This window comes from Cynoglossus semilaevis, chromosome 15 (genome assembly GCF_000523025.1).
Source record: "Cynoglossus semilaevis isolate Cse_v1.0 chromosome 15, Cse_v1.0, whole genome shotgun sequence".
NCBI lineage: Eukaryota > Metazoa > Chordata > Actinopteri > Pleuronectiformes > Cynoglossidae > Cynoglossus > Cynoglossus semilaevis.
In genome coordinates this window covers 8,802,132-8,825,094 of record NC_024321.1, presented here as the reverse complement: position 1 = coordinate 8,825,094, position 22,963 = coordinate 8,802,132, and the positions used below count along the sequence as shown (strand labels likewise).

The 22,963-nt window shown below is 41.5% G+C and overlaps 2 protein-coding genes, 1 long non-coding RNA gene and 1 other non-coding gene across 5 annotated transcripts; 2 read left to right on the top strand and 2 right to left on the bottom strand.

The window, feature by feature from the left end:
- Positions 1 to 1,953: 1,953 nt before the first annotated feature.
- On the top strand, positions 1,954 to 10,146 carry tgfb5 (transforming growth factor, beta 5). Its single transcript, XM_008326877.3, has 7 exons — positions 1,954 to 3,371; positions 4,317 to 4,480; positions 5,387 to 5,519; positions 5,637 to 5,747; positions 6,890 to 7,070; positions 7,429 to 7,582; positions 8,308 to 10,146. The coding sequence occupies exons 1-7, from the start codon at positions 3,008 to 3,010 to the stop codon at positions 8,464 to 8,466; spliced, it is 1,266 nt and encodes a 421-aa protein (XP_008325099.1). The 5' UTR covers positions 1,954 to 3,007; the 3' UTR covers positions 8,467 to 10,146.
- kcnk4a (potassium channel, subfamily K, member 4a) lies at positions 9,690 to 18,454 on the bottom strand. Of its 2 annotated transcripts, XR_003051968.1 has the most exons (7): positions 17,943 to 18,454; positions 17,362 to 17,522; positions 16,489 to 16,675; positions 16,226 to 16,362; positions 14,763 to 15,880; positions 10,153 to 10,190; positions 9,690 to 9,989 (listed from the first exon to the last, which is right to left on the bottom strand). XR_003051968.1 is itself a non-coding variant. In XM_025063155.1 (5 exons), the coding sequence occupies exons 1-5, from the start codon at positions 17,950 to 17,952 to the stop codon at positions 14,807 to 14,809; spliced, it is 1,569 nt and encodes a 522-aa protein (XP_024918923.1). In that variant the 5' UTR covers positions 17,953 to 18,454; the 3' UTR covers positions 10,200 to 14,806. The 2 variants fall into 2 exon arrangements, 1 of the variants encoding a protein (XP_024918923.1); XM_025063155.1 differs by lacking the exons at positions 9,690 to 9,989; positions 10,153 to 10,190 and having other exon boundaries at positions 10,200 to 15,880.
- trnas-cga (transfer RNA serine (anticodon CGA)) lies at positions 10,291 to 10,372 on the top strand. Its single transcript has one exon. It is a non-coding gene; the product is annotated as a tRNA-Ser (tRNA).
- A 79-nt stretch (positions 18,455 to 18,533) lies between the features above and the next one.
- On the bottom strand, positions 18,534 to 21,401 carry LOC112488168 (uncharacterized). The gene is made up of 4 exons (XR_003051969.1): positions 21,184 to 21,401; positions 19,559 to 19,688; positions 18,746 to 19,051; positions 18,534 to 18,636 (listed from the first exon to the last, which is right to left on the bottom strand). It is a non-coding gene; the product is annotated as an uncharacterized LOC112488168 (long non-coding RNA).
- Between the last annotated feature and the right edge of the window lie 1,562 nt (positions 21,402 to 22,963).

Here is a 22,963-nt window from a genome sequence, read left to right as displayed (position 1 = left end):
GTCTGTATACCAGTGATTGAGGAAATCCTTTTGGGTTTTTGTGGAAAATCAGGATTCCGTTATATTACAGACACGCTCAAGTCTCACCCGGCCTGCGTGTGCCGAGGCTCTTAACCCCGGCTCTTCCTCTCAGGCTTTGAGAAAATGCTGAGGGCTCAGATGACGTGGCAGTGGCTGCTCTATATTTGGCTTTTCGTTAAAGAGGCAGAAAAGCAGACAGACTAAGTTGTTTTTGAGGAAGTCAAAGTCTTTCTTGTTTTTTTTGTTTTTGTTTTTTTCCTCTTCTTTTTAAGTTGCACATAACACACAAACCCACACACACCAGCCCACCTGGGTGGGCCCCCTGTGATCCTACATGCCCGACAGTGGGTGGGACATTATGAAAATGAATTTTCTGAATAAACAGACCACTAAAAAGACAAATCAGGTATGTAGGTATTAATATCTGCTTCTTGTGACATAACACAGCAGCAGCAGTCAAGTCGGAACAGGAGCCTGTTTGTTTGCAGCCAGTGTTATCATTTTTAGAAATGTTGCCAGGGCAGATGATGGAGGGGGGTTCGTCCTGACCAGAAGCCTCAAGGCAGCCGGAGTCTCTCGTACCTTTTCCCTTCTACTTACAGCAATTACAGGCCTGCACCCGCAACTATAATAACGGTATAATGGGATGGCAGCAGAGCAGCAATAAAAGCCACCCCTGACAGATTAACAGTCCTTTCCAAGTCCTGAACTGTAATTAACAATGAGACCGAAAAGGAACACAGCAAAGAATCTGGGCCAGATTGAAAGCCTGAAAGGATATAGATATAAAGGGATGGGCTCTTTGTGGAGAGATTTAATAAAACCCAGATAAGCCTTGAGCTTCCAGCAGGGCTGAGTTTGAGCTGGAACCCACAGACGACTTGACCAAAGCTGCATTTTAAACTCAAAGTAAGGGATTAATGTACCACTTCTCTCGGATTTTCGTCTGAGAATTTTCTGCCAAATGTTAACCAGGGATATCACGAGATTGGAAAACCACAGCACTGATGTTGTGGAAAACTCACCAAGCCTCTACTGAAAAGCCTGAGGCACGGTAGCAAGAAACCGAGGCCTTCGTCAGTGAGACAAACTGATAAGCAGGACACATTCATTTGTAGACAAACGGCTAAAATCTGAACTAAACTCAAATTAGGTTGAAAACGTTCACACAAAACACTGTTTTAGTTGAAATAGTTCTGAAAATAACTGAAAAAGATGAGATTTGTACTTACACATTAACCTTCTTGATGAAGCCCTCACAGAAAAGACTAACGAGGTACAAATGACATCAGCTGCGTCACCTACAGCCCAAACACAAATTAAAGGTTAATTATACGTTTTTTTCTCAGTCAGGAAGTGATATATTTATGATTAACTCTCTGTGTCACAGACTGAATATCACATTGAAATACAGTAATGATCAGCACTGAGAGGTGGTTTGTCCTAACCTGTTATTTATTCAGCCGCACAAAACTTGTTCTTTTTAAACTATACAAACAACTGTTTTACCGAAATAAACCGAGTCTGTTTTATTTCACAGCACAAACAAAGCCATCAGTCTTCCCACCGCCTCCTCTGTGATGAAATGATTCATCTTGTTCCTAAAAAGGCAGAACAATCTTAAAGCCTGTTTTGCCCACATGAGATGTTTACCTGCGGAGAGAGGCATTTTTGTGGAAGGAAGAAAATTGCAAAATTGTGTGTGCGTGCCTACTTTAGGAAGATGGCTCTTGCCTACATAATCACACACTCCCTTCACTACGGTGGCAAACCCTCCCCTCCCCTCCCCCCCCTCTCCTAACCCTCCCCTCCCTTCCCCTCCCCTCCCCTCTCCTCCCCCGGCTACAGCTGGCCCCCTGCTTAATCCAGCGCAGTGATGGGGTACGGGGGGGAGACAGGGGCTCATGGTTTTTTACACACTGTGTTTCCAGTCCCTCCCTCTGAGACTCCCTCTGTCTGGGACTCCGGGCATTTCTCTCTGCAGGATAATGGAGTCACATCACACAGCAGCTCTCAGTGTTTTCAGCAGACATCACACTGGAGCTCATTTAACCTGGACATTAACAAATTCCTCCTAGGTTTTTCTCACAGTACAAGGACTTCTTTCATATGTTTTTCTGCGTCATGTATTTCCACGCTGCCTGACTTTTTCCGTATTTTGATGTTTATATGAGGAGAATCAACAGGCTCCACTATGGGTTTTCCAACATAAATCTGATGTTTTTTCTCTAGGCTTCGGTGCAGACGGCTCCTGTTTACCTATAGACCGGGGGATGGGAGGATCTTATAGGTTCTTTAAACAGGTTGTAATACGTGTTTTTGAGGGCGGGTATGGGCCAGTTTTCGGTCCCACAGGTGGATCTTTTGGAGGCGAAAGTTGAGGAACCCTGCGGCTTCAGATGAAGTGAGCAGCTCGGGATTTTCTCTGGAGGTTTTGCGACATGGGCTGAGCTCTTAAAACGACATTTTCTCCTGAAAGCTGTTGAATGATCAGAGGATGGACGACGGAGACGGATAAAACACAACCCAGAATTATAGGACACTGCAGTTGGACATCCACACCTTTGTGCACCGGTACAGAGCCGTGGGGCGCACACCACGACTGGGTCAGACGAATGTCCACACACTAAACTGAACATTTTTGTTGCTCTGGAGTTTGGATGATGTTGTTTAATCTTTGGGCCGTTTGCATCGTCACTGATTCAAATTAATTTCTCCAAAGAAACCATGGCAGCGCATCTTTACAAGCCAAAGCCAAAGTCACATGTGAACTGAAACAATTAAAGATAACAAACGGGCTTTTTGCCTGTAGTGGACGCCGCACTTCTCCACTTAGTAGATGTTTGACAGACTTTTAGTTTAGATGGTAGATCAGTTTAGACGCGTGTTTCTTGGTTCGTTGCCCTAAAATTCCGGAGCTTCGTCTTGTGACGGTGCGCCCAAACTGACCCGGGTTACTTTCAGCTGGATCTTCACTCCCTGGATCATGTGGCTGCCCCGCCTGGCACTGCTGCTTCTGCTCCGGTTCTCCAGTTTACCGTCGCCGGGGGCGGAGGGGCTCAACACGTGTCAGTCCATCAACTTGGACGCACAGAAGTCCCGGCGCATCGAGGCGGTGCGGGGACAGATTCTCAGTAAACTCCGCATCCGCAGTCCTCCAAAAGATGACGAGGCCCCGGTGCCTGGACCCGTGCCACCGGAAGTGATGTTGCTCTACAACAGTACACGAGAGCTGCTGAAGGAGCGCGCGCGCCAGGCCGAGTCTGCCTGCGAGCGCGAGAGCAGCGAAGAGGATTATTACGCCAAAGAGGTGCAGAGGATTGACATGCTGCCAACACGCACCACCACAAGTGAGTGTGTTGTACAGCTGTAGTGTTCAAAACACCAGCCCGAGGACATGTGACAGTGTAGGACAGGTTCTTGGTTTTGTTTGGTGGATTTAGTTTATTTGATATCTCTATTTATATCATAAAATGTCGGGTATATCACGAAGAGCAGATTCAGATGATTGCATCCACAGACTGTCAATCATGAGGCTCTTGTTTATTACACCACATTGTCATGGTGCAGTTGAAATTACTCTCAAAATTAAAATCAAAATGGATAAAAACTCTTTATATGAGTACATGAAATTATCGTTTCAGTTTAATCAGAAAAGTTGGTGATACCATGAGAGTTATATGAGAATATATTTCTACTATTTTTACCAAAAACAAGCAACATGTTATTTCTCTAATGGGGTTTAACTTTTCTATATATCCACTGACTTAAAAACATTTACTAAGGGTAAACTGTATTTTTTATCCCATTAGAAACTCTGGAGTTTCTTTTTGGAATATTAAAGTATTTACAGGCAGAATCCATCCATCTTAAATAACTGGCCTAAAAGAGCATCAACATTGGGGGTCTGAAGCTGGACTCAATCACCATGTTCAACAGAGACCACTTATTTTAAAAAGCCCAGCTCAGGGCTGCTGCAGTGTTACTGACTTAATCTGACACTTGACATGGATGTAATTCTTAATTTTAGGTTGCATTTCTAAACTTAACATCCTGGTCTTAGGTTTAAGGTTATGCTCTTCACTGCGTGACTGCCACAATACATTGGTCCACACTCATCAAGTCTCTCTTTCTAATCCTGTCATTTAGTTTGTAGACGTTCATCAGCGTTTACAGTGTCCTAGACAATGCATCAGTCACGCAGAACTGTTTTTCATCAGTCGTTGTCAACAACGTCTGAAGATGCTTTAGGAGCGTTAGTCACCCCTTATTTACAATCTCTCTTTTCCATCCAGACGCTGTGCAGCCAGTAGCACCCAGCCCCCACTACAGAGTCGTCCAGTTCGACGTCAGTGGAGTGGACTTGACCAACAGCACCTTGGTCATGGCTGAGTTCAGAATCTTCAGGGCTCCCAATCCCCAGGCCCGGGCTTCAGAGCAGAGAGTGGAGATCTATCAGGTAAAGAGAGCGTAGACACCAAGGAACACGCGAGAGCACGACCACGAAGCACAAAGACTACCACATACAGTAATCAGGAACATCAGAGAGAAACCAAGAATTTTCCAGGGTTTTGAAGCAGACACTAAATCATGGTCTTATAAAATCACTTCAGGCCACATCTGTCCCATTGTACAGTGTTACAGCAAGAGTTTGTGCTCAACCAAACCACAAGAATGTTCTCACTTCTCCCCCCTTTATGGAAAATAATCGTCAAATGCGTCACTTTCTTCTCTGGAGCTGAATTTTCTATCACTGATTTTTTTTGGCTTCAGGCTCTGACGGTAAATTTAAATAATTGGAGCTAAATCTATAATTTGACCTTTATTGTAACATTAAAGACACACATGTGCCAGACAAAAATGTCTACCTCAGGAAAGTAAGTAAATATTCAGAAATATTCAGAGATCTGGTGAGTGTACACAGTCACAGGACGTCTTTCCCAGAACATGAATCTGTTGTTGTGCCAGTAAAGTTTTTTTTCTTTCCTGAATTCTTCTTTCACTGTGGTTGGTCCACAGTAGCTCCATCTTTATCTTTACTAAATTACTGCAATTTGCACTTGTGCTACCAAAATAATCTATATTGTACATAATATGTCTCTTCTTTGAGGCGTCCCACAAGTTATTGAGCCTCGTGTGCAGGCACAGAAGCATTCATTGTAGGTGTGAAAAAGGCTGTGGGTTATTGGTTTTTTATTTCTTTTGTAAAGTCTTGGTCAAATCCGAAGTATTGGCAGGGAGGGGGTTATCAGGCCCAGCTGCCTCTAGTGCACCCTCTTCTGAATCACATCTGAGTATCAGACTGAAAAGGTAATAGAAGGAATGTTCTGGTAGGTTCCATCACCTTGTTTGTTTTTCACATCAGCTGCTGAAGCCAGATGAGGAGAGCACCTCCACTCAACGTTACATCGACTCCCGCACCGTTCAGCCCAAAGCAAAGGGATCTTGGATGTCTGTGGACGTCACAGAAACCGTTAAGGACTGGTTGTCAGATCCAGGTTCGTCTTCAAAATCTTTTCTTCGCTGATTCTTTTCCTTACAAATATTGACCGTTTTTTTTCTCCACCACCTTCCTTCTTCATCCGTCTTTGTTACTTATCTTCTTCTTACTGTAGAAAATAATCTGGGCCTAAAACTAGGTGTCCACTGTCCGTGCTGCACCTTCGTCCCTTCCACCAACAACATTGTTCCCAACAAGAGTGAGGAGCTGGAGGCCCTGTTTGCAGGTTAGTTGTGTTTATTTTTGTTTTAACTGCATTTCATGCCAGTGCCTGAGATGTTATTGATGCAACATGAAAAGGACGACATTTCAGGATAGACTTTTGCTGAGTCCAGAGATCATTAGGTCAGCGTGGAAGTTTAGTTCTTTAGACGACCACAGCCACTGTCTTTATGACCGATGTGACCATTAAAATGAAAAAACAAAGGCTGGCCTTATCAGCTGAAAGTGGTGTTAAGTGGCTTTAAAAGCACTTGTGGAAGATTTATCAGCGCTGCCGTGATCCCACAGGTCACAAAATGTGGAGATTAATTGCAGGCTCTTCGGGTAAACGCCCTGAGAGAAACTGAGTCACGCTCAGACTGTCACACAGGACCAACTGGTCTCCCACACTTCGTGATACAGCTGAATACCAGACTGTCTGTGTTGCTTCATTTAGGCCCCAAATTATGGCACTTTGCTCAGGATTTATACGCAACTGAGCCAAGGCATGTTTTTTTCCACTGTTGAAAAAAAATAAACTTTTGATACTACAGTGAGACAAGTAAGGGCCTGTTTTAATCTGTGGAGCTCTGACAGACTCAGGTGAAGCCAACCTCACACAGTCACAACATGGTTTTGGAAGTCATACAGAAATTCCATGTCAAAAAAATAAATTATATATATATATATATATATAACTCTATAAAGCAAAATCAAATTGAAGTATGCTGATTTATCTTGATTAATCCCTACATTAATTCACAGCTAACCTGTGATTAATCAGATTAAAAAGGTTAATGGTTGATTGGTAGATACTTCTGATTTCTGTCTTCTCAGAATAAGGTGCCAGAGGAAATGTATTCACATTCAATCAGAAACAATCTTGTGGAGATTTAGACGGTTTGCTGTGACAAATGGTGAAAACAATTAGACTAAGTGCCTACAGTATAGCTCTGTGATTTTGCCAAGCTACTGCTCAGCTAAACTCCAATGAAAGAAATCTGCGGAAATCTTCTTGTATCAAACTGAACCGACAAACCTTTGAGCTAAAAGGACACAGGTGATGTTGGCAAAGATCAGTGGCAGCAGGGATCTCTGTGCCGTGGCACCAGTGCACCTGCAACCGAGCTTCCACCAAGCATTGAATTTCCTTTTGACTTTCTACAGGTGTTGACGACGAAAAGATTCGCCAGATAAGAAAACCCGGCCAGGTTAAAGGTCAGCCGGACGTCAGCACCAAGACACCACACCTCATCCTCACACTGCTGCCCAGTGACAGAGTGGACAACCCAGCCAAGAAGAACCGCAAGAAGAGGGCTGCAGCCACAGACGCCTCCACCTGCTCCCGGTAAGCCACCGTGCAGCCACGTGTGAGAGACTGACAGGACCGACTCCTCTTACTTTGGGGGGAGAATTTATTTCTTTTGTCTCCGTCAGACCCACAGCTCACTCTGCTGACTATTTTGTGGCAAAACTAACAAAACGGACCCTGTGTTTAGACTGCAGGCCAACAGGCATGCAGTGTTTTATTTAGTCTACCTCACACTGCAGGAGAAAACTCTGGCTACGTCGCTCAGTCATTACCTTGTGACGGCGGTTTCTGCAATGGTCATTTTCCCATGACCCAACTCTGGGCCTTTGCCTCAGACCTTGAAGAGCAGGATGGGACTGAAATGTGTTTGTGTGTGTTTGTCTGTGTGTCTTAGTGGCTCAGACCAAGGCTGCTGCCTGCGCTCGCTCTACATCGACTTCAGGCGTGACCTCAACTGGAAGTGGATCCATGAGCCTAAAGGTTACAAAGCCAACTTCTGTGCTGGCAACTGTCCTTACCTCTGGAGTGCCAACAACCATTACAACATGGTGAGTGGGTGGCTGTTTGAACTGGGTCATGGCAGGAGAGTGAATGAATTAATGAGGGGGTTTGTTTTAGTGGAATTTTTTTGGATTCCGAAATTCTAAAAAATGTTTCCTTAGTCAAGCAAAACAGTTAAATACAGAACCTCCCAATCATTTTTGACCAAGACTACAAATACACTTTACTTCTAGTCAACAATGAAACCTGAACAGAAACAGAGAACAAAATAAATGGCAAAATAATAAAGAAATAAATATGGATATTTTTGGTAAAAGTCAGAGAAAGCTGCTCAGCTGCTCAGTGGACTGCGGTAAAAGAGCTGTGGTGTGGACCAAAACTGCCGTCAACTCTCAGCCCGACTTTAATGTACAGAAAATGTGGGTGACGTTTGTCCTCAAATGAGTTTATTGTGCATTTTTTTATCCCAGTAAAACACCATGGTTAACCCCACTGTAATAAATGGGCTGACACCTCGCACAGAGCTGCTGCGGGACATATAGGACTGTACAAAACGGACTGTTTGTCTCACAGCTGATTGGTCTGCAGTCACACACACATTTACACTAGCCACTGTTTTTGTTTTTACAGTAGGTTTACTGCAAGGAAATGCTTAGCACATAAGACAATACACAAAAGTGAAGAAAAGAACTGTTCTAACTTTGGCCGAAAGATGAAGTCTCCTGTGTGTGGAAACCTTTGACTTTGTCTTATTTCTCCTCTGTGGCGTCAGATCCTGCCCCTGTACAACAAGCTGAACCCTGAGGCCTCAGCCTCGCCCTGCTGCGTTCCTCAGGACCTGGAGCCTCTCACCATCATGTATTTCATAGGCCGCACGCCACGTGTTGAGCAACTCTCCAACATGGTGGTCAAATCCTGCAAGTGTCGCTGAAGGAATCCTACTCCGATACAGACATCACCGAGGAGAAAACCTATAAACTGCTTTGCTCAAGGGGACACACAGTCGAAGACAGACTGATGGACTCCACGGACGTGAATCTTGATTGTTTGATCAGCCTTGACTGGCAGACAATTTTTTTTGTTCTCCTTTTTTTTAATTTTACTTGACTGTTTTCTTATCAGGCATGAAACCTGTTCACGTTGCTTTTTTTCTCCTCTCTCCTGGAATTTTCCATCTGATATAGGACACTGTAAATACCACCCATAGCTGTATTAAACCTGGATATGACAAACAGGCTGTTGTGTGATTTGGACACTTTTAGTCTACCTGCTGACTAAAAGGATTCTTTTATCGTGATTTTGTTTCCTCCGTCAGTTGTGTTTTTGTGGTCGCGGGCAGCGAGACGCGTGCCTGTTTGCTTTGGGTTTGAGGGTGTTGATTGGAAGGAGGCCTTGTGGAAAGGTTTGCAGACACAGATCTGTGGACCAAGGAGCGAGGGAGCAGATGGAAAGGAGAGAGAGAGAGGGAGAGAGAAGCTGTGTCCATGCAGAGGCCCTGCCAGCTCCCTGCGGTCCCGGGCTGAAATCTGCCCGGCGTAAACAGGATGTGAAAGGTTTCCAGACACCGAGCCGACCACTCACGGAACGCTACATTTAAATGCTCCCTTCATCTCTGCCTCTCTCTCTCTCTCACTCGGTTGCTGGAGGTTCTGGGACTTGTGGTGGGAGGAGAGACAGAGAACGGAGAGGCTTTGAAAATGAGACGTGGGATGATAGGGCTGCATTTGGAAAGGCTACAACTTTGGAAGGTGGTATTTTGCAGTCCTAGCAAATTTGTAACTGTTTGGGTCCAGCTCAGAATTTCTGTAATCACACACTTCTGCTTGTTTTCTGAATGTACATTTGTTGTCAAAGCCCCCAAAACAAACTGTTGACTCATAGCTGCTCTGATGCTATGATTATATTATATTACTTCGTACCTTCACTCTACCATCAGGCGCAGTGATACCCTCATACACACTGTCTCTCTCGCTCTCTCTCTCTCTCACACACACACACACACACACACAGGCGTGCACACTCATGTGTCCACATTGACCACTTTTGATAGAATGTCTAAAGACTGAAAATAAAAAACATCCCCAGGGCTCATTTTAAATATAGACTCTCTGGTATGCCCGTGGTTTGCGTGTGTGTGTGTGTACAGTACGTTTCTATCTGTGTGTGTATGTGCATGAGTGTATGTCTGTATGTGTGTGACCGGTGAGGTCACGTGTAATAGAGAAAATATTGCCTGTATTTTATTGTGATAGTGTGAGTAAAAAAACCCATCCATACAGAGAGATTTGTATCTGTCTAATCTGAACCTGAAACAAGGTCTGAACGTTGATGTTTTAAAGGTATAAACTTACATGTTGTGTTGTCTGTACAGGTGAACTTAACAGCCGTTGTCGCAGATCTCTGTGCTCAATATTGACTTGATAAAAGACATGGGAGACCCTGTCCTACCGCATGCTATTGATGGAAAAAGACAAAGAGGTATTAAAAGGTGTCAGAAAAAAAGATCCATGTTTACTGACTGACAATTCATTTTAGTTAAGTTGACATCAAGAGTCTCAACTGTGTAGGATGAAATAACATGTTAGTGGTGATTATGTTCTGTTCGGATTTATCTTACCTACTCTCAACTCTTCCTTCAGAGAAATCATGCAGTAGCTGTGACAAAAAAAAAAAAGAATAATGAACTTTGTGGAGCAAAAAAAAAATCACGAACAAGATGGTTGAGATGATGGGGCTCAAACTGTCATCGCACAGGGTCACGGTGGCCGAGAGGTTAAGGCGTTGGACTCGAAATCCAATGGGGTTTCCCCGCACAGGTTCAAATCCTGTTCGTGACGATGTTTTAAACAGCCAGTACTGCAGCTGTCCATCAACAGTTCATGGTGTAAATCTGAAGCAGTTAACAAAGGGAACTGGGCTGTCCTGATTTCTAGAAACCAATTCAGTCTGGTTTCCTGTTTCTTAACTTCTTTGACTAAAATGACCTGGAGTACTGAGAATCCACACAGACAGTTTGTATGAACACTGACAACACAACTGCTCCTCCCTCTTCAATTTCCAATGGCTCTATATTGTGTCCTTTGACCTGACAGGGCTAATAGATGTTGGAAGTAAGATTCTTAATTCTCAGTTCTGTGATCATGTTAATTAGATCAATAAATGGAAGGGTTTAGATGCAGTGAATTACACCTAAGGACTATTTAAACGATCAAAAAGAAGCATTTTCAGGTAACAGACAAATACATTTGTCTCACAGCAGTGAAAAACCTTCACACAGAGGTTCTAATTAGAAATGTCACAGTCAATTAGTCCAACAGCACTTCCTCAGAAACACTTCATTAAACCTGTTTATTGCAGTAAATGCAACAAACAAAATTCCATTCACTCTTTTTCTCTCTGAAAATGTGGGCGTATAAAACCCAAACCCTTTGGCTAGACCAACCACAGAGAGTGAGGAACACAGGGAAGTGGGAATACTTTATAATCTAGATAAACCCAGACTATAAAGTATTCTTCACCATGGCAACATATTAGTTCAGTCACATATGGCTGTAAACTTTCAAGAATTTCTTTTGAAGACCATGAACTACTTTTACCCAGCAGTAAAAGTTCTTCACACATCACAGTCCATGGCAGACTAGCTCAGAGGATTACACTGCTGATCACGGACCAGGAAACCAGAGTTGAAATCCTGGCCTTAGACAACATTGATGTTTATCGGTTACACTTTCATTAAGAAGGACTGTCAATTAAAAAATACATTTTAGTAAAATTAAAAACACAAAGTTTTACTTCACATTCAATTTGTTAGTATTTTGATCTAATTTCACAATTGTTTTACAGAACATATTAACAGCTTATCTCATCAACAACAACAAAATGTGAGATTTCTGAATGTATTTTAATTTTATCTTAATATTAATAAGAAAATATTTTTATTTTTTCAGTTTGAGAAGATCAAATAATTTAATTTTATCATTTTCTTTCTGTAAAATAAAAAGGTAAAATTCTGTTAAATAACAGATTTTTTTTTACAGTAAATGCAGACAGGCCTCAGCTAATGACTTATGTTATATAATCAGAAAACACAGTCCTGCATTTACATGTCTTCATACCTCAGACGACCTCATGACTCATTCTGTCAATTCAGCCTCAGAAATTACTGACAAATACAGGAGGTCCTGTCAAAACAGAGAAACGCTCACACTGTCTCGGAATGCAAAAACCAAACATTACAGAAGCCCTGCAGGTAGGTCGGGAAAATGAGGAAAAAGACTTAAGCCGTTCTTGGAGATAACTCTCTCTGGTCAGAGGTTTTTTATCCGCGCTGCTTCTGTTGTTAAAATAGCTTAAAGAGATGCACACTGCCCTCCAGCCATCACCATAAAATTGTTTTTCTAAGCCACAGTGAGAATGCAGCCCCACTATGTGTGTTTGTGTGTGTGTCGTAGTGCTTGAAGCTGTGGTGAGGTTCCCTCCCCCGTGAGTAAACTAGCCCCAGCATCTGTTAGTCTTTTCCACTTAACTACCCCTTGCTATATCTAACCTGTACTTATCCCACAGTGGAGCGGCGAGCTCTGTCTCACACTGAGTCCCACTGTCCTTGGGAGGGGAGTCCGCTGTGGACACGGACCCCCATTCTCTCTCTCTCTCTCTCTTGCTGTCACACACACACACTCACTTAAACACACCATGAGAGAACAAGAGCCTGCACAGACCTTCAGTGCACACACACCCACACAAGCCTAGTTTGTTTGGCTTGTGTACAGAAAAATACATCATGATTCATGACTGTGGTTTTGACACACTCCCTCACACTTCCCATACATCACCAAAATGTAGTAGAGCTCTGTGTAAAGTCTGTTGAGTCAACTTCAGCCCACATATTTTGAACTTTTGAAAACATTTTAATAAGTCACCAATATTTAGAAGTTGCTTTTCTTATGCCTCCAGTCAAATTAAACTATCCCTCACTCTCGTACAGTAATCATCTGGGCCCAGCTTTACAAAAAACGTTAAGGTTTCTGTTGCCGCAAAACAACTGGGAGATGAAACGCACATTAAACTTGCTTTCTTTTTTCGACAGATGAGGACGTCATTTCCCTAATTTCTTTCAATGCCAGACTGAGATCTTTGCCATAAAAGTAGCTCTGTAATCTAAAAACTGTTTATAAGAATAATATAAAAAGTCCAAGAAAATGCCCAAGAATTTGCATTTATGATTATATCTAGAATTTTAACAATGTTATTTTCCATGTAAATACAAACACACAACACACAGAGTCAATCTAAACCCTTTTCGAAGCCTTTAGCACCAAACCCTGTCTGAATTGTGTTTGTCATTATTGAACAGATCATCCTGTATCCTCTTTAAAATATTGTGATTTGTGATATTTTTTTAAGTTCAGCTACTGTAATAGGGTTTGCTTTGCCGCTCACTGAACTACATCTTTCAGTAAAAGCTTAGTCTGCAAAGGCTTACAAGTCATAGAAAGGAATTGTATGGAGTTCTACAATAGTCTAAACTACGAGCTAGTCTTGCAAAACTATAGAATACTTTGCTAGCAAAAGAAAAAAAGGTAAAGAAAAAAGTTACAGCCGCCGGTCAGAATACTCTTGAATAAATTTAAACTTAAAAAGAGCCCTGGTCCTTCAGGCCATAAGAACAATGTCGAAGGGTCATCATGGTCATGGTCAGCACTTCAGCTTAATGCCAAGTCAATATCTTTCTCTTTCCAGCCCACTGTCAACAAATTACAAAATATGTGGGATCCTGAGTTGGAGTGTGGATTCAGTGAGTTTCTTATTTTAGCTCTGGTGGACGGCATACTGCCACACTGGTCTGGTGTCGTAGTTCTTGGACCTGAGTAAGAAGGAACTGACTGTTTGTCCCAGATCCAACAAGAACTCAGGTCATTCAAGACTCCCCCATTTTTTCAGACACTTTTTTATTCTGCATACCATCCCTGACCTATTTTATGAGTTTTGTTTTTATTCTTGCAAAATATAATAAATCAGGGCATTTTAACTTTTCTTTCCTTTTAACTACTTCCTGAGTCGTTTTATTAAAGTATTTTGGGGCTAACTGCTTTCTCCTTCTTTACTGCCCTGTGATTGGTCAAAACCAGACCATTTCATACTTGACCCATAAAGAAGTCACCGTTATAAGTGCAGCAGAGCATAAATGGAACAGTCTCCAGGTATGTGTTTTATGAAATTATGAAAAGGATTCTCTTTTAAGTGTGCAAAGGAGTATGGGTAATATTGCACCAATATAGATTTGAAACATGCTCTTTAAATGTAAATTTTCAATCCCTTTAGCTTTTTCTAGGGATTTTCCAAACTTGAATGATCCTTCATTGGCTTAATTATGTAACATCATTGAATCCTAACCATTTCCAGGAAACCAACTGACTTCTTGTTGTGCCTCAATTCTCCACCCACTGCAGTTTTTTTCCCATAGGAAGTTTTTTTTAGTTAAAGTGGTAAGACACCCACAATTGGAGACGCAGAGCCTTGTTAAGTATTTTGTAAACAGGAGATCGAGTAAACAGCTGACCTACTCTTTAAAATGCCATATATTAGAATATACATATATAATAAATAAAATACATATAAGCGTATATATACATGTATATGTAATGTATATACATATATAATTTCCACCATCCCTATCTTTATTCCTCTCATTGTGAGATCATTTTACGGTTGATTGTGGAAATGTGTTTTGCCTCTTTCTCAGTAACACTGTGTGAAACCCACATGAAATAATAAATGCTGCTGTAAAGAGTCTACTGATCCCAGCAGCTGAAAACCAAATCAACAAAGCAGATAATTACATCTGATGATTGCTGGATAATGACATGACTCACTGCCTCCTAAAACCACTCAAATCCTGGCCAACTATTTACTAAAGGTGTGGTCACTCTAAGGTTTCACGGATTTCTTTAAGCCTCCAGACTCTGTGTCCTTAGATAAGATTTAAAACAAAAACCTATTTAGTGGAAAATTATATCATTTAAAGAAAGTCTGTGCCAATATAAGGTAATTAAAATGTGTTGAATGCTGAGTTCTAGTATAAACTATGTAAAAAACCAAATGTCCTGAGAGGTTAAATATGAACTCTTTTAAAGAATAAAGCTAATTTAAATGGTTTAAAAATATATTTGATCACTAACTGACATGTAAAGTGTACTGGTATCATTCTTGTGTGCAGGTGTTACAAACCTAAAACCTTCTGTTGGTTCAGCTATGGTTTGTTATGGCGGTCGTCAGAGTTCAGTAGCTGTGTGTGTCTTCTTCTCTGCCAGGTCTGACAGGTCTGAGAGAGAAAAGTCTGGGGGAGGCGTAGGTGGATGGGACGGTGGTTGACTGTCAATCGTGGGTCGCCTCAATTGCAAAGAGTTCCAACTATGGGACAGCTGTCGCCTCATGCTCCTTCTTTTAGACCTCCGAGGCCACCTTTTCTTCTCCTCACTCTGGCTGCGATCACTCAGAGCATCGGAGGACTCGTCAATGTACGCCAGGTTCTCCCCAAAGAAATCTAGCAGCTGGCAGCTGGCTGAGGCAGCGGTGTTGAGAGGAGGAGAGGGGAGGATAATTTCAGGCAGAGTAGAACGAATAAAAGGTTGAGTCAAAGGTGGGGAGCATGCACAAAAGTCTGAGGTAAATGCATACATGCAGCTACTGTTTGATGCCGATCCTTGTTTTTCTGCCGGATCTATCACAAAATTATCTTTTTCCTGTGTTGTGTTTATTTCTGTGTCTTTCACTCTTTGTTTCTCCAAAGTGCTCATGTTATAGCAGGGCTGGAACTGGTGCAGTGCAAGGAAGGAGGCCGAGGAGCAGTCTGATCCAGAGTCGTATGGAGACCCAGAGAGAAACCCTTCCTGCAATTCTGGATCTGCACAGTCCAGCCTTGAGTTTGACTGAGCAACAGGGAGGGAGAAGGAGCGAGCCATCACATGAGGAAATGACCTGGCCCCCATCTGCAAACTCACACCAAGCCCTGTTCCTTGGATCCCACCCCCTTCAGGTGGACTGGCCAGTGGCCTGGGCTTTGCCACTGCTGCCCTCTCCAGAGTCGAATGGGCATTTAACTGGCTCATAGAACTTGAGAGTCCAGCCCAGCGACTTGGCAAATGTCCATTCTCAGATCCTCCTGGAACCCAGTATCCCACAGTTCCATGGGCTCCTCGTCGGATGCGGCGGCGCTCACTGCGCTTCCATCGTCTGCGCTGTAAGAGGAATGGGTCGTATTCTAGAGGATTCAGGGCGCGGAGGTCTACAGACATGTTCTGGATGTTCTGTGTCCAGTCTGTGGCGTGAGCCCTCAGCTCCTCCATCTGTGAGTGGGTACAAAAACGGTCTTTATCAAATAAAATGAAAAATAACTGAAAATACCAAGAATAATAACTTAAATATTGATTTGCCACAACAGAGCAAACAAAACAAAATTAAAAAAAAGACCCAAATCATACCATTATGATTTTCTTCAAACAAATATTCAGCTAAAGGTATTAAAGGTATCTATAGTTTCAAAAGAATCAATTGCAATTTAATTAAGGCAGCTTTCTTCTGCTGTGGCTTAATTTCCTTTTTTTTTTTTAAAAAAATGAGGCGCTCAAAAATGGTACACTACATTTAAGTTTGAAGACAGCAATTTCTGTATATTCACCACATATCATTACCTCAGCACGGGTTCTTTTAGACAAGACCCTTAGCCAGTTGCCTATCATGGTGAGGATGGAGGCAAAGTAGGCCAGACCGAATACTATCCACAACCACACCAGAGGTTTGAAGAACACGTCATCTTCACGTCCATCACCTTAACGCAGAGAGACAAGATGAATGAGTGGTGATGTTCTAGTCTCCACAGAGGCTGTGTGACACAGATGTCAGGGATCTGTGCATCAGGCATCAGTGACATGGAGATGTTTCAATGGGTCAGTACCTGGTACATAGTCTCCAAAGCCCACAGTGGTGAGTGTGATGACTACAAAGTACAGAGACTCAGGAAAGGACCAGGACTCCACTTTCTGAAACACCACTGTTGGCACTGCCAGGAAAATCAGACAGCCAATCAGGATGGAGAGAACGGCTGAGATCACACGCACAGTGGTCGGCCTGACCATGCGTTTCTGTGGCAGAGAGAAAATGGTAAATACAGAGACGGAATCAAAATTGAGACTGTGGTGATAGTCACGTTTGAAATAAAAAACAATCTGAAGGCTCAGATAAAGAAGTGGAAAAAAGATTAAAAAAAATATCTCAAAAGTCTGATATACACTAGTGTATAGTAGATGTTTGACATTATTACAAAGGATATGTTATTTATTTAGTGGCTGTTTCCCAATTTCTGTATTAAGGTTATTTGCTTTTCTTAGTTTACGAGTGAGTTGCATCAGAAAACAGAACATTCAATTTGTAAAAGTGCAGCCAAAATAAAACTGTCAGCTTCTGAATGACTCTGCTCCACACTGCTCTTGAGCAGCTACACTTAATAAATACAGGTTACAAGTGAAATATCACCAATAAAAATATTTATTGGTTTATGGCAAGACAGGCATAAAAAGCCAATCACTGGTCAGGATCTGGAGGAGTGAGCTGGAGCCCAGTGTAGGTGACACAGGGTAAAGGTGGACAGATGATAGTTTACTTGAGTTAATATTGTTATTTTAAACAAAACCATCTGTTTAAGGATGCCACAGGTATAACTACCACTTTAGTCCTATTTTCACCGCCTTGACTACATGAAGTTAACTGGACATTAGTTCTAAAAAATATAGCATGAATTTATTTGCCCTCTTCTTTCTCAGACTCTCACCAGAAACAGGGTTTCAATCTTGCCCACAGCTCTACGCAGCACAGTGCCCATGTGATCACTGACCCCAGCCAGTAGGATGCCAAACATGGGGATGCCCACCAGAGCGTAGCAAACACAGAACAACTGGCCATACAATGTCCGAGGAGACAGGTTCCCAAATCCTGTCACAAATAAAAGGATAATTTACTACTAATTTATTTGTCTCTACATCGGTGTTATAGCAGTTTCATATAATATAGTGCATTAAAGCTAGTGCCTAATACTTGAAGTCCTTTACAGTGATACTTATCAAAATTATTATTATTAGCTTATGTGAAAGCCTTTATTTTTATTGCAAAAACGTGTTCTGTCTACAACTCAATATTTATATTCGAAAAACTGACGTAGTTTCACACACGTACGTGTGTATAAAGTCTAAACTTATTAGCGTACATTTGTACTTTTATTAGAATAAATTAATAGTATAAACAGAAAAGTCATATTATTACGAGAAAATATTTGTACGTTTTAAGGACTTAGGTCGTACATTTGAAATAATAATGTCGAAGTATCAGAGTAAGTTTACAACGACGAAGTCTTACCGTAAATCATTTGCCGCCACAATTATGTACGTTTATAGTCGCAGTATAGCGACTATATTGTCGTAAACCTACAATTCTTCATTGTAGTTATCTTAAGACTTTTTCCCATGGCACTACGACATTCCTCGTGAACAAGTTAAACCGTTCTGTTCCATTTACTCATTAACCTACGACTTTAGTCTCTTAAATTTAGATTTTCTTCCCTAACGAAGCCGTGATGATGAGTCGCACTGTGTGAACCTGGCGAAGTCCAATATAGTCAGTCACTTACTGCCCTCTGTCGGATTAAAGTAAAAATAACAGTTTTTCATTCACATGAATCAAAGTGTATAAAAGATGTGTTTATATTTTTAAATAAGTGGTGACACTGTTTACCTTTTTAATGATCCCAGAAGTTTGTTAGCGTATAACCAACTAAAAACAACATATATAAAAAGACATTCACAAGTCATTCTTGCTGAATGACCGACACAAAAATCAATTGATATAAAAAGAACTTGTCCAACTATCTACACATCAGATGAAAACGTCACGCCCCTCTCCCCGCCCCCCCCCCCCCCCCCACCCACCTCCCCCCCCCCACTGCGAGTCTAGTTCCACAGAAGAAAATGGAAGAGGCCCAATCCCAACGGCTAGTGAAGTTTGAAGAGAGACTGCTCACATCCAGTCCAGCATCTACTGCTGACATCATGCCCTACAGGAGAGATAAAACTATGACTACTTCCAGGTTTTTACATTACAACCAGATAGCTCTGCCCTTTTTTCATATACATTCTATGCACAAAACTGTAATAATGTGATACCTTCACCAGTTTTTGAAGGTCCTGCTCAGTCAGACATGACTTATTATCCAGGAACTTCTCCTTGGTTTTAACCAAGTCTTGGTATGCTGTGATCTCCTTGGGAGCCTCAAGGGTGCGGAAGACAAGTGCTCCCATCACCAAGTACAGCATGACCCCAATCAGCAGGGCCAAGAGGGTGGTATACCTCATCTTCAACCCCCCCCACCCCCCAGGGCCTCCAGGGTTAGAGGCCAGAGGCCAGGATCTGGTCAGTGTCCTGAGTCAGGATGCGGTGATGCACAGCTGGCCGTAAACAGGAAGCTCCTTCTGTGAGCAACAGTGTGTGTGAGGAGAGAGACATGTAAACAGGTAACAAGTGTTCCTGTGAGGCTGACAGATGTGAAGCATTATTTATAAATCAGTGCGTCACAAGAAAACCAAACAGTTTTTCTGGGATTTTGTGTCCAGGCTTGGAAAGTGAGAAGTTCAGGGCTACATACTGTAGGTGTCAGATTTTTGACAGTAATAGATTTCCAGTTGAAGTTGCAATTAAAATGTTTTAATTTTTAATTTTCAGGACATAACACAACTGTTTCTCGATCATGTCTGATGTAATTATTCAAAAACAATGAAGGATAGTAATAATACAATTTTTCTATACAATATTTGTGATGGAAACCTTCGCCCTCCAAGCTTTCCAAAACCTTTGAAAAACAGTAGATTATAAAGATTTCTGTTTCTTCAAATAACTAAAATAAGTAGATTTTTATATGTATTTTTTAAAAATATGTACATGCCTGCAGAATAATACAAATTAAAAAATAAAAATAGTACCTCTGGCCACAGTAGGTCAAGAGCTCATCCCATGATCCACTAGTCAGGTGACATCTGAATCCTGTCTGGTTAATTTGTGTCTTTAGTGTTGTGTCTCTGGGTTGATGTCCTTTTTCTTGTTCTTCTTTTTCTTAGAAATAATAATAGTAATATGTTTAATTAAAGTATTTTCTCCTAAACTAACGCTGACATATGGACAGAGATGAGAATAAAATTTCCCACCATGCACTAGTCATCCCTCAAAAGTTTGTGGATTAAACTTTGACCCAATCCCAGTCATTTGACATTTTCCTTTTTTTTAAAAATGGAAACAATTCCTTGAGAAAATAAAATACTATCAGAAAACAGATGTGCAGTGTTATAACACTGTACGACTGGTATTAAATGAGAGGGCAAGTGACACAAACCAGGTCCCAGATCCACGGTTACACAAACCATTACACTCTGCCAAAACCCCAAACACACTGTACATCTTGACATTAATTGAAAACATGTTTGTCCCTTATCTTGATTTGGCTTTGAATCCACTTTTTGAACTGTGTTTATATAACACACACACACACGTACACAGAGGATTATGGAATTTCTTCTCATCCTGGTTCAGTCAGCACTGTTTTCTCAACATGGACACTGACAGTGTTATGAAATTTCCCAGAGTTTGTTAGGATTCTGCACTAATGGACTGTTGGCTTTCTTTCTTTTTTTCTTCTCTCCCTCTGATCTCAGTCTCAACACTGACAGATTCTATTCGTTATCACTGTCTAAACCTCTGCTGGCATATTATGATATTTTGCTAAGATATTGACTGAGGTCTTAGAAAGAGCAGGGCAGTGGTCGACAGCCTGTGATCTCATCTGAAGGTAAACAGTGAAGCAGGTGGAGCCATAAATCATGAGGTGAGCTGTTTAAAATAAGTACAAAGCCTGGGAGAACAGGCACATCTTCTCTGTCTAGGATTTTACCTCCACGCTCTCACAAGTGAGTTGTTTCAGGTCCACATGCTGTTTGTTTGGTCCTAACATGACCATTTGGTTCCAGAACATCAGCACAGACCGAAAAACCAATAGACTGGAAAGAAGCAGTGAGTCGGTCGGCAAAATAATAATTTTAATGAAAAGTGTAGAATAATGAAATTACTACTTCTTTATGATTTTGACCATTGGTGCCCATTTGATGCACTAACTGTTACCCATTTAAATGGAAAAAGACAACAAAAAAATAATTTGACAGAATCATTATGAAGTCGGGAAACAACGCATGCTGCTCGTCTCATTCCAAATATAAACTTAAAAAAACAAACAAAACAAAAGCCATAAGTAAAACAGCTGACCTAGCTTTCTTGTGTTACACTTTACAACTAAGACAATTTACTCATTTCTTTTAAAAGGGGTCTTCACAGGGTCCTCACCATGAGATTTGCCGTCATTTACGTTTTCTAACACATACTAATACAACATTAAAGTCTTCCATACAGGAGAATTTTAAAATCTAAACTGGTTGATATTTCTGACAACACTGCAAATGTAAAAAGGCAAACACCAAGTAAAAGCTTTTCAGTTCCATCCCATCTAAAGAACAAAAGTGTCTTCTGTACTTTTCTCTGAATTTAAATGATCACATCTTACCTTCAATTTAAAGAAATCCAACTCCAAGTCCAAGTTCTCATGCAGCATATGCTGACCTCTCACTATTCACTGCTCTGTGAGGAACTCTGCGAGTGTGTGTGTGGGTTGTCAAAGTGCATGTGTTTTCTCCTTGGAAGGTGTTTCCCCATTCTTTGGGCCCTACATCACACAGCGACCGGGGAACAGATCTGAGGACGAGGAGGAGAAGGAGGAGGAGAAGAGCCGATAACTCCAAGGAGTAGAAGTCCAGCGCAGTGTGATAAAGTGCTGTCAGTGCAAAGGAAGAGCAGAGAGGATCCAGAGTTTCCTGAGCTCTCAGAAACCCTTCACCTCTCCCACCTCTCTAATTTTGCAACGTGAAAATGAGACGCTTGTTTCTACAGAAGTCGTTTATGTCCCTGACTAATTTCTATTGCACCGGAGAGGGAATTCGGTCATGAAATAAAACAGACTTCCAGGTTGGAAATCCATTAATTGTGTGCAGTGATCCTCACATCCAAGTCTGTGCTTTCAATGTGAAAGGGACTCAAACAAAGGGACTTAAACCAATGTGTAAACAGGGTGAACTGTAGAACCAACAGACATTGTTTTGTTTTTTTGTGTGATTTGTGATTTTAAGCTGTTTATTCTAGCCAATAACACAACAGTCAAAGTGTCCAAAATAAGGCAACAAGTAAACAACAGTGAACTTCCCTGATCAGAGCCTGAGTGTCCAGACACAACTGACTTAAATGACAGTTCACACACATATGAATGGTTCCTCTGTGGGTCTCTATAAGGAGTCAAAATAGTGGATGCACTAGAGTGTGTGTTAGAGAGAATAGTGTGTGTTTGTGTCTATTGTGTTACTGTGACCTGCAGAGAACACAAAACAAAATTAAAAAAGATAACTCCAATTCAAACTCTAAAGAAAAATGTACAAACCTACAGCTTAAATAATATCAAACTGTAGCTCTATCCCCACTGCACACAGAAAAACAACATTTCTGTTTAATATCAACTGGGTAAAACCTCATATCATTGAACATTTAAATAATATAAAGTTAATGGACAAATTCATTTTAACAGCAGGTTGATACAGACATCGCAAAACAGACTTAATCTCTACAGCGGATGACAACAGTGGATGTTCCCTTCCTGTTGACCTGGACACTGGTTTAGTCTGTGATGTGTTGACAGAAGAAAAACAAAAACAGGCCAAATGACCAGTATCCCTTTAAATGCACCTTAGCGCATGTGAATATAGATTTAGACTATTATTTAAATTCTACTAAATCTATACTTCTGCTAAACCCCAAATCAAATCGTCCAGAGTGGTGATTGTCCTGAGGTGCAGAGTAGAGAAAAAAAAACATGTACACGGCCATTACAGAAACACAGGTCTACTGATTCTCTACTGATCCTCCGTGGCACAGTGACACATATGGGACAAACAAAACTCATCATATGAAGGTCAAATAAATATCTAATAAAACATTAGCTTAATAAAACGCATGACACTTGTTCGTCAGCGTGAAGACCATTCTCTTAGTGTACGAAGGAGAAGGAAAGCAGCAGCAGCAGCAGCAGGAGGAGGAGAGAGGAGGAGGAGGACACAGGGAGCTTCACCATACATGGAGCGGAAACCAAACCAAGGTAGACTGAGTCATAGACATGTGCCCGACCCCTTCACTCCCCCTTTCCTCCACACACACACACGCACGCAAACACAGTAACATCAGGATGACACAGGTTTTACATCAGCTACTGTCACATCCATTTTTACTACGGTTTAACACAC

What these genes read in the sequence shown, in the direction of transcription:
- tgfb5 (XM_008326877.3), top strand. Translation starts at nt 3,008, where the DNA reads ATGTGGCTGCCCCGCCTGGCACTGCTGCTTCTGCTCCGGTTCTCCAGT. An exon ending in AGAGAGTGGAGATCTATCAG is followed by an intron (nt 4,481 to 5,386) that starts GTAAAGAGAGCG and finishes TTTTCACATCAG; the next exon opens with CTGCTGAAGCCAGATGAGGA. An exon ending in GGACTGGTTGTCAGATCCAG is followed by an intron (nt 5,520 to 5,636) that starts GTTCGTCTTCAA and finishes TTCTTACTGTAG; the next exon opens with AAAATAATCTGGGCCTAAAA.
- kcnk4a (XM_025063155.1), bottom strand. An exon ending in AGATTGAAACCCTGTTTCTG is followed by an intron (nt 16,676 to 17,361) that starts GTGAGAGTCTGA and finishes TCTCTGCCACAG; the next exon opens with AAACGCATGGTCAGGCCGAC. An exon ending in CTTTGGAGACTATGTACCAG is followed by an intron (nt 16,363 to 16,488) that starts GTACTGACCCAT and finishes CTCTGCGTTAAG; the next exon opens with GTGATGGACGTGAAGATGAC.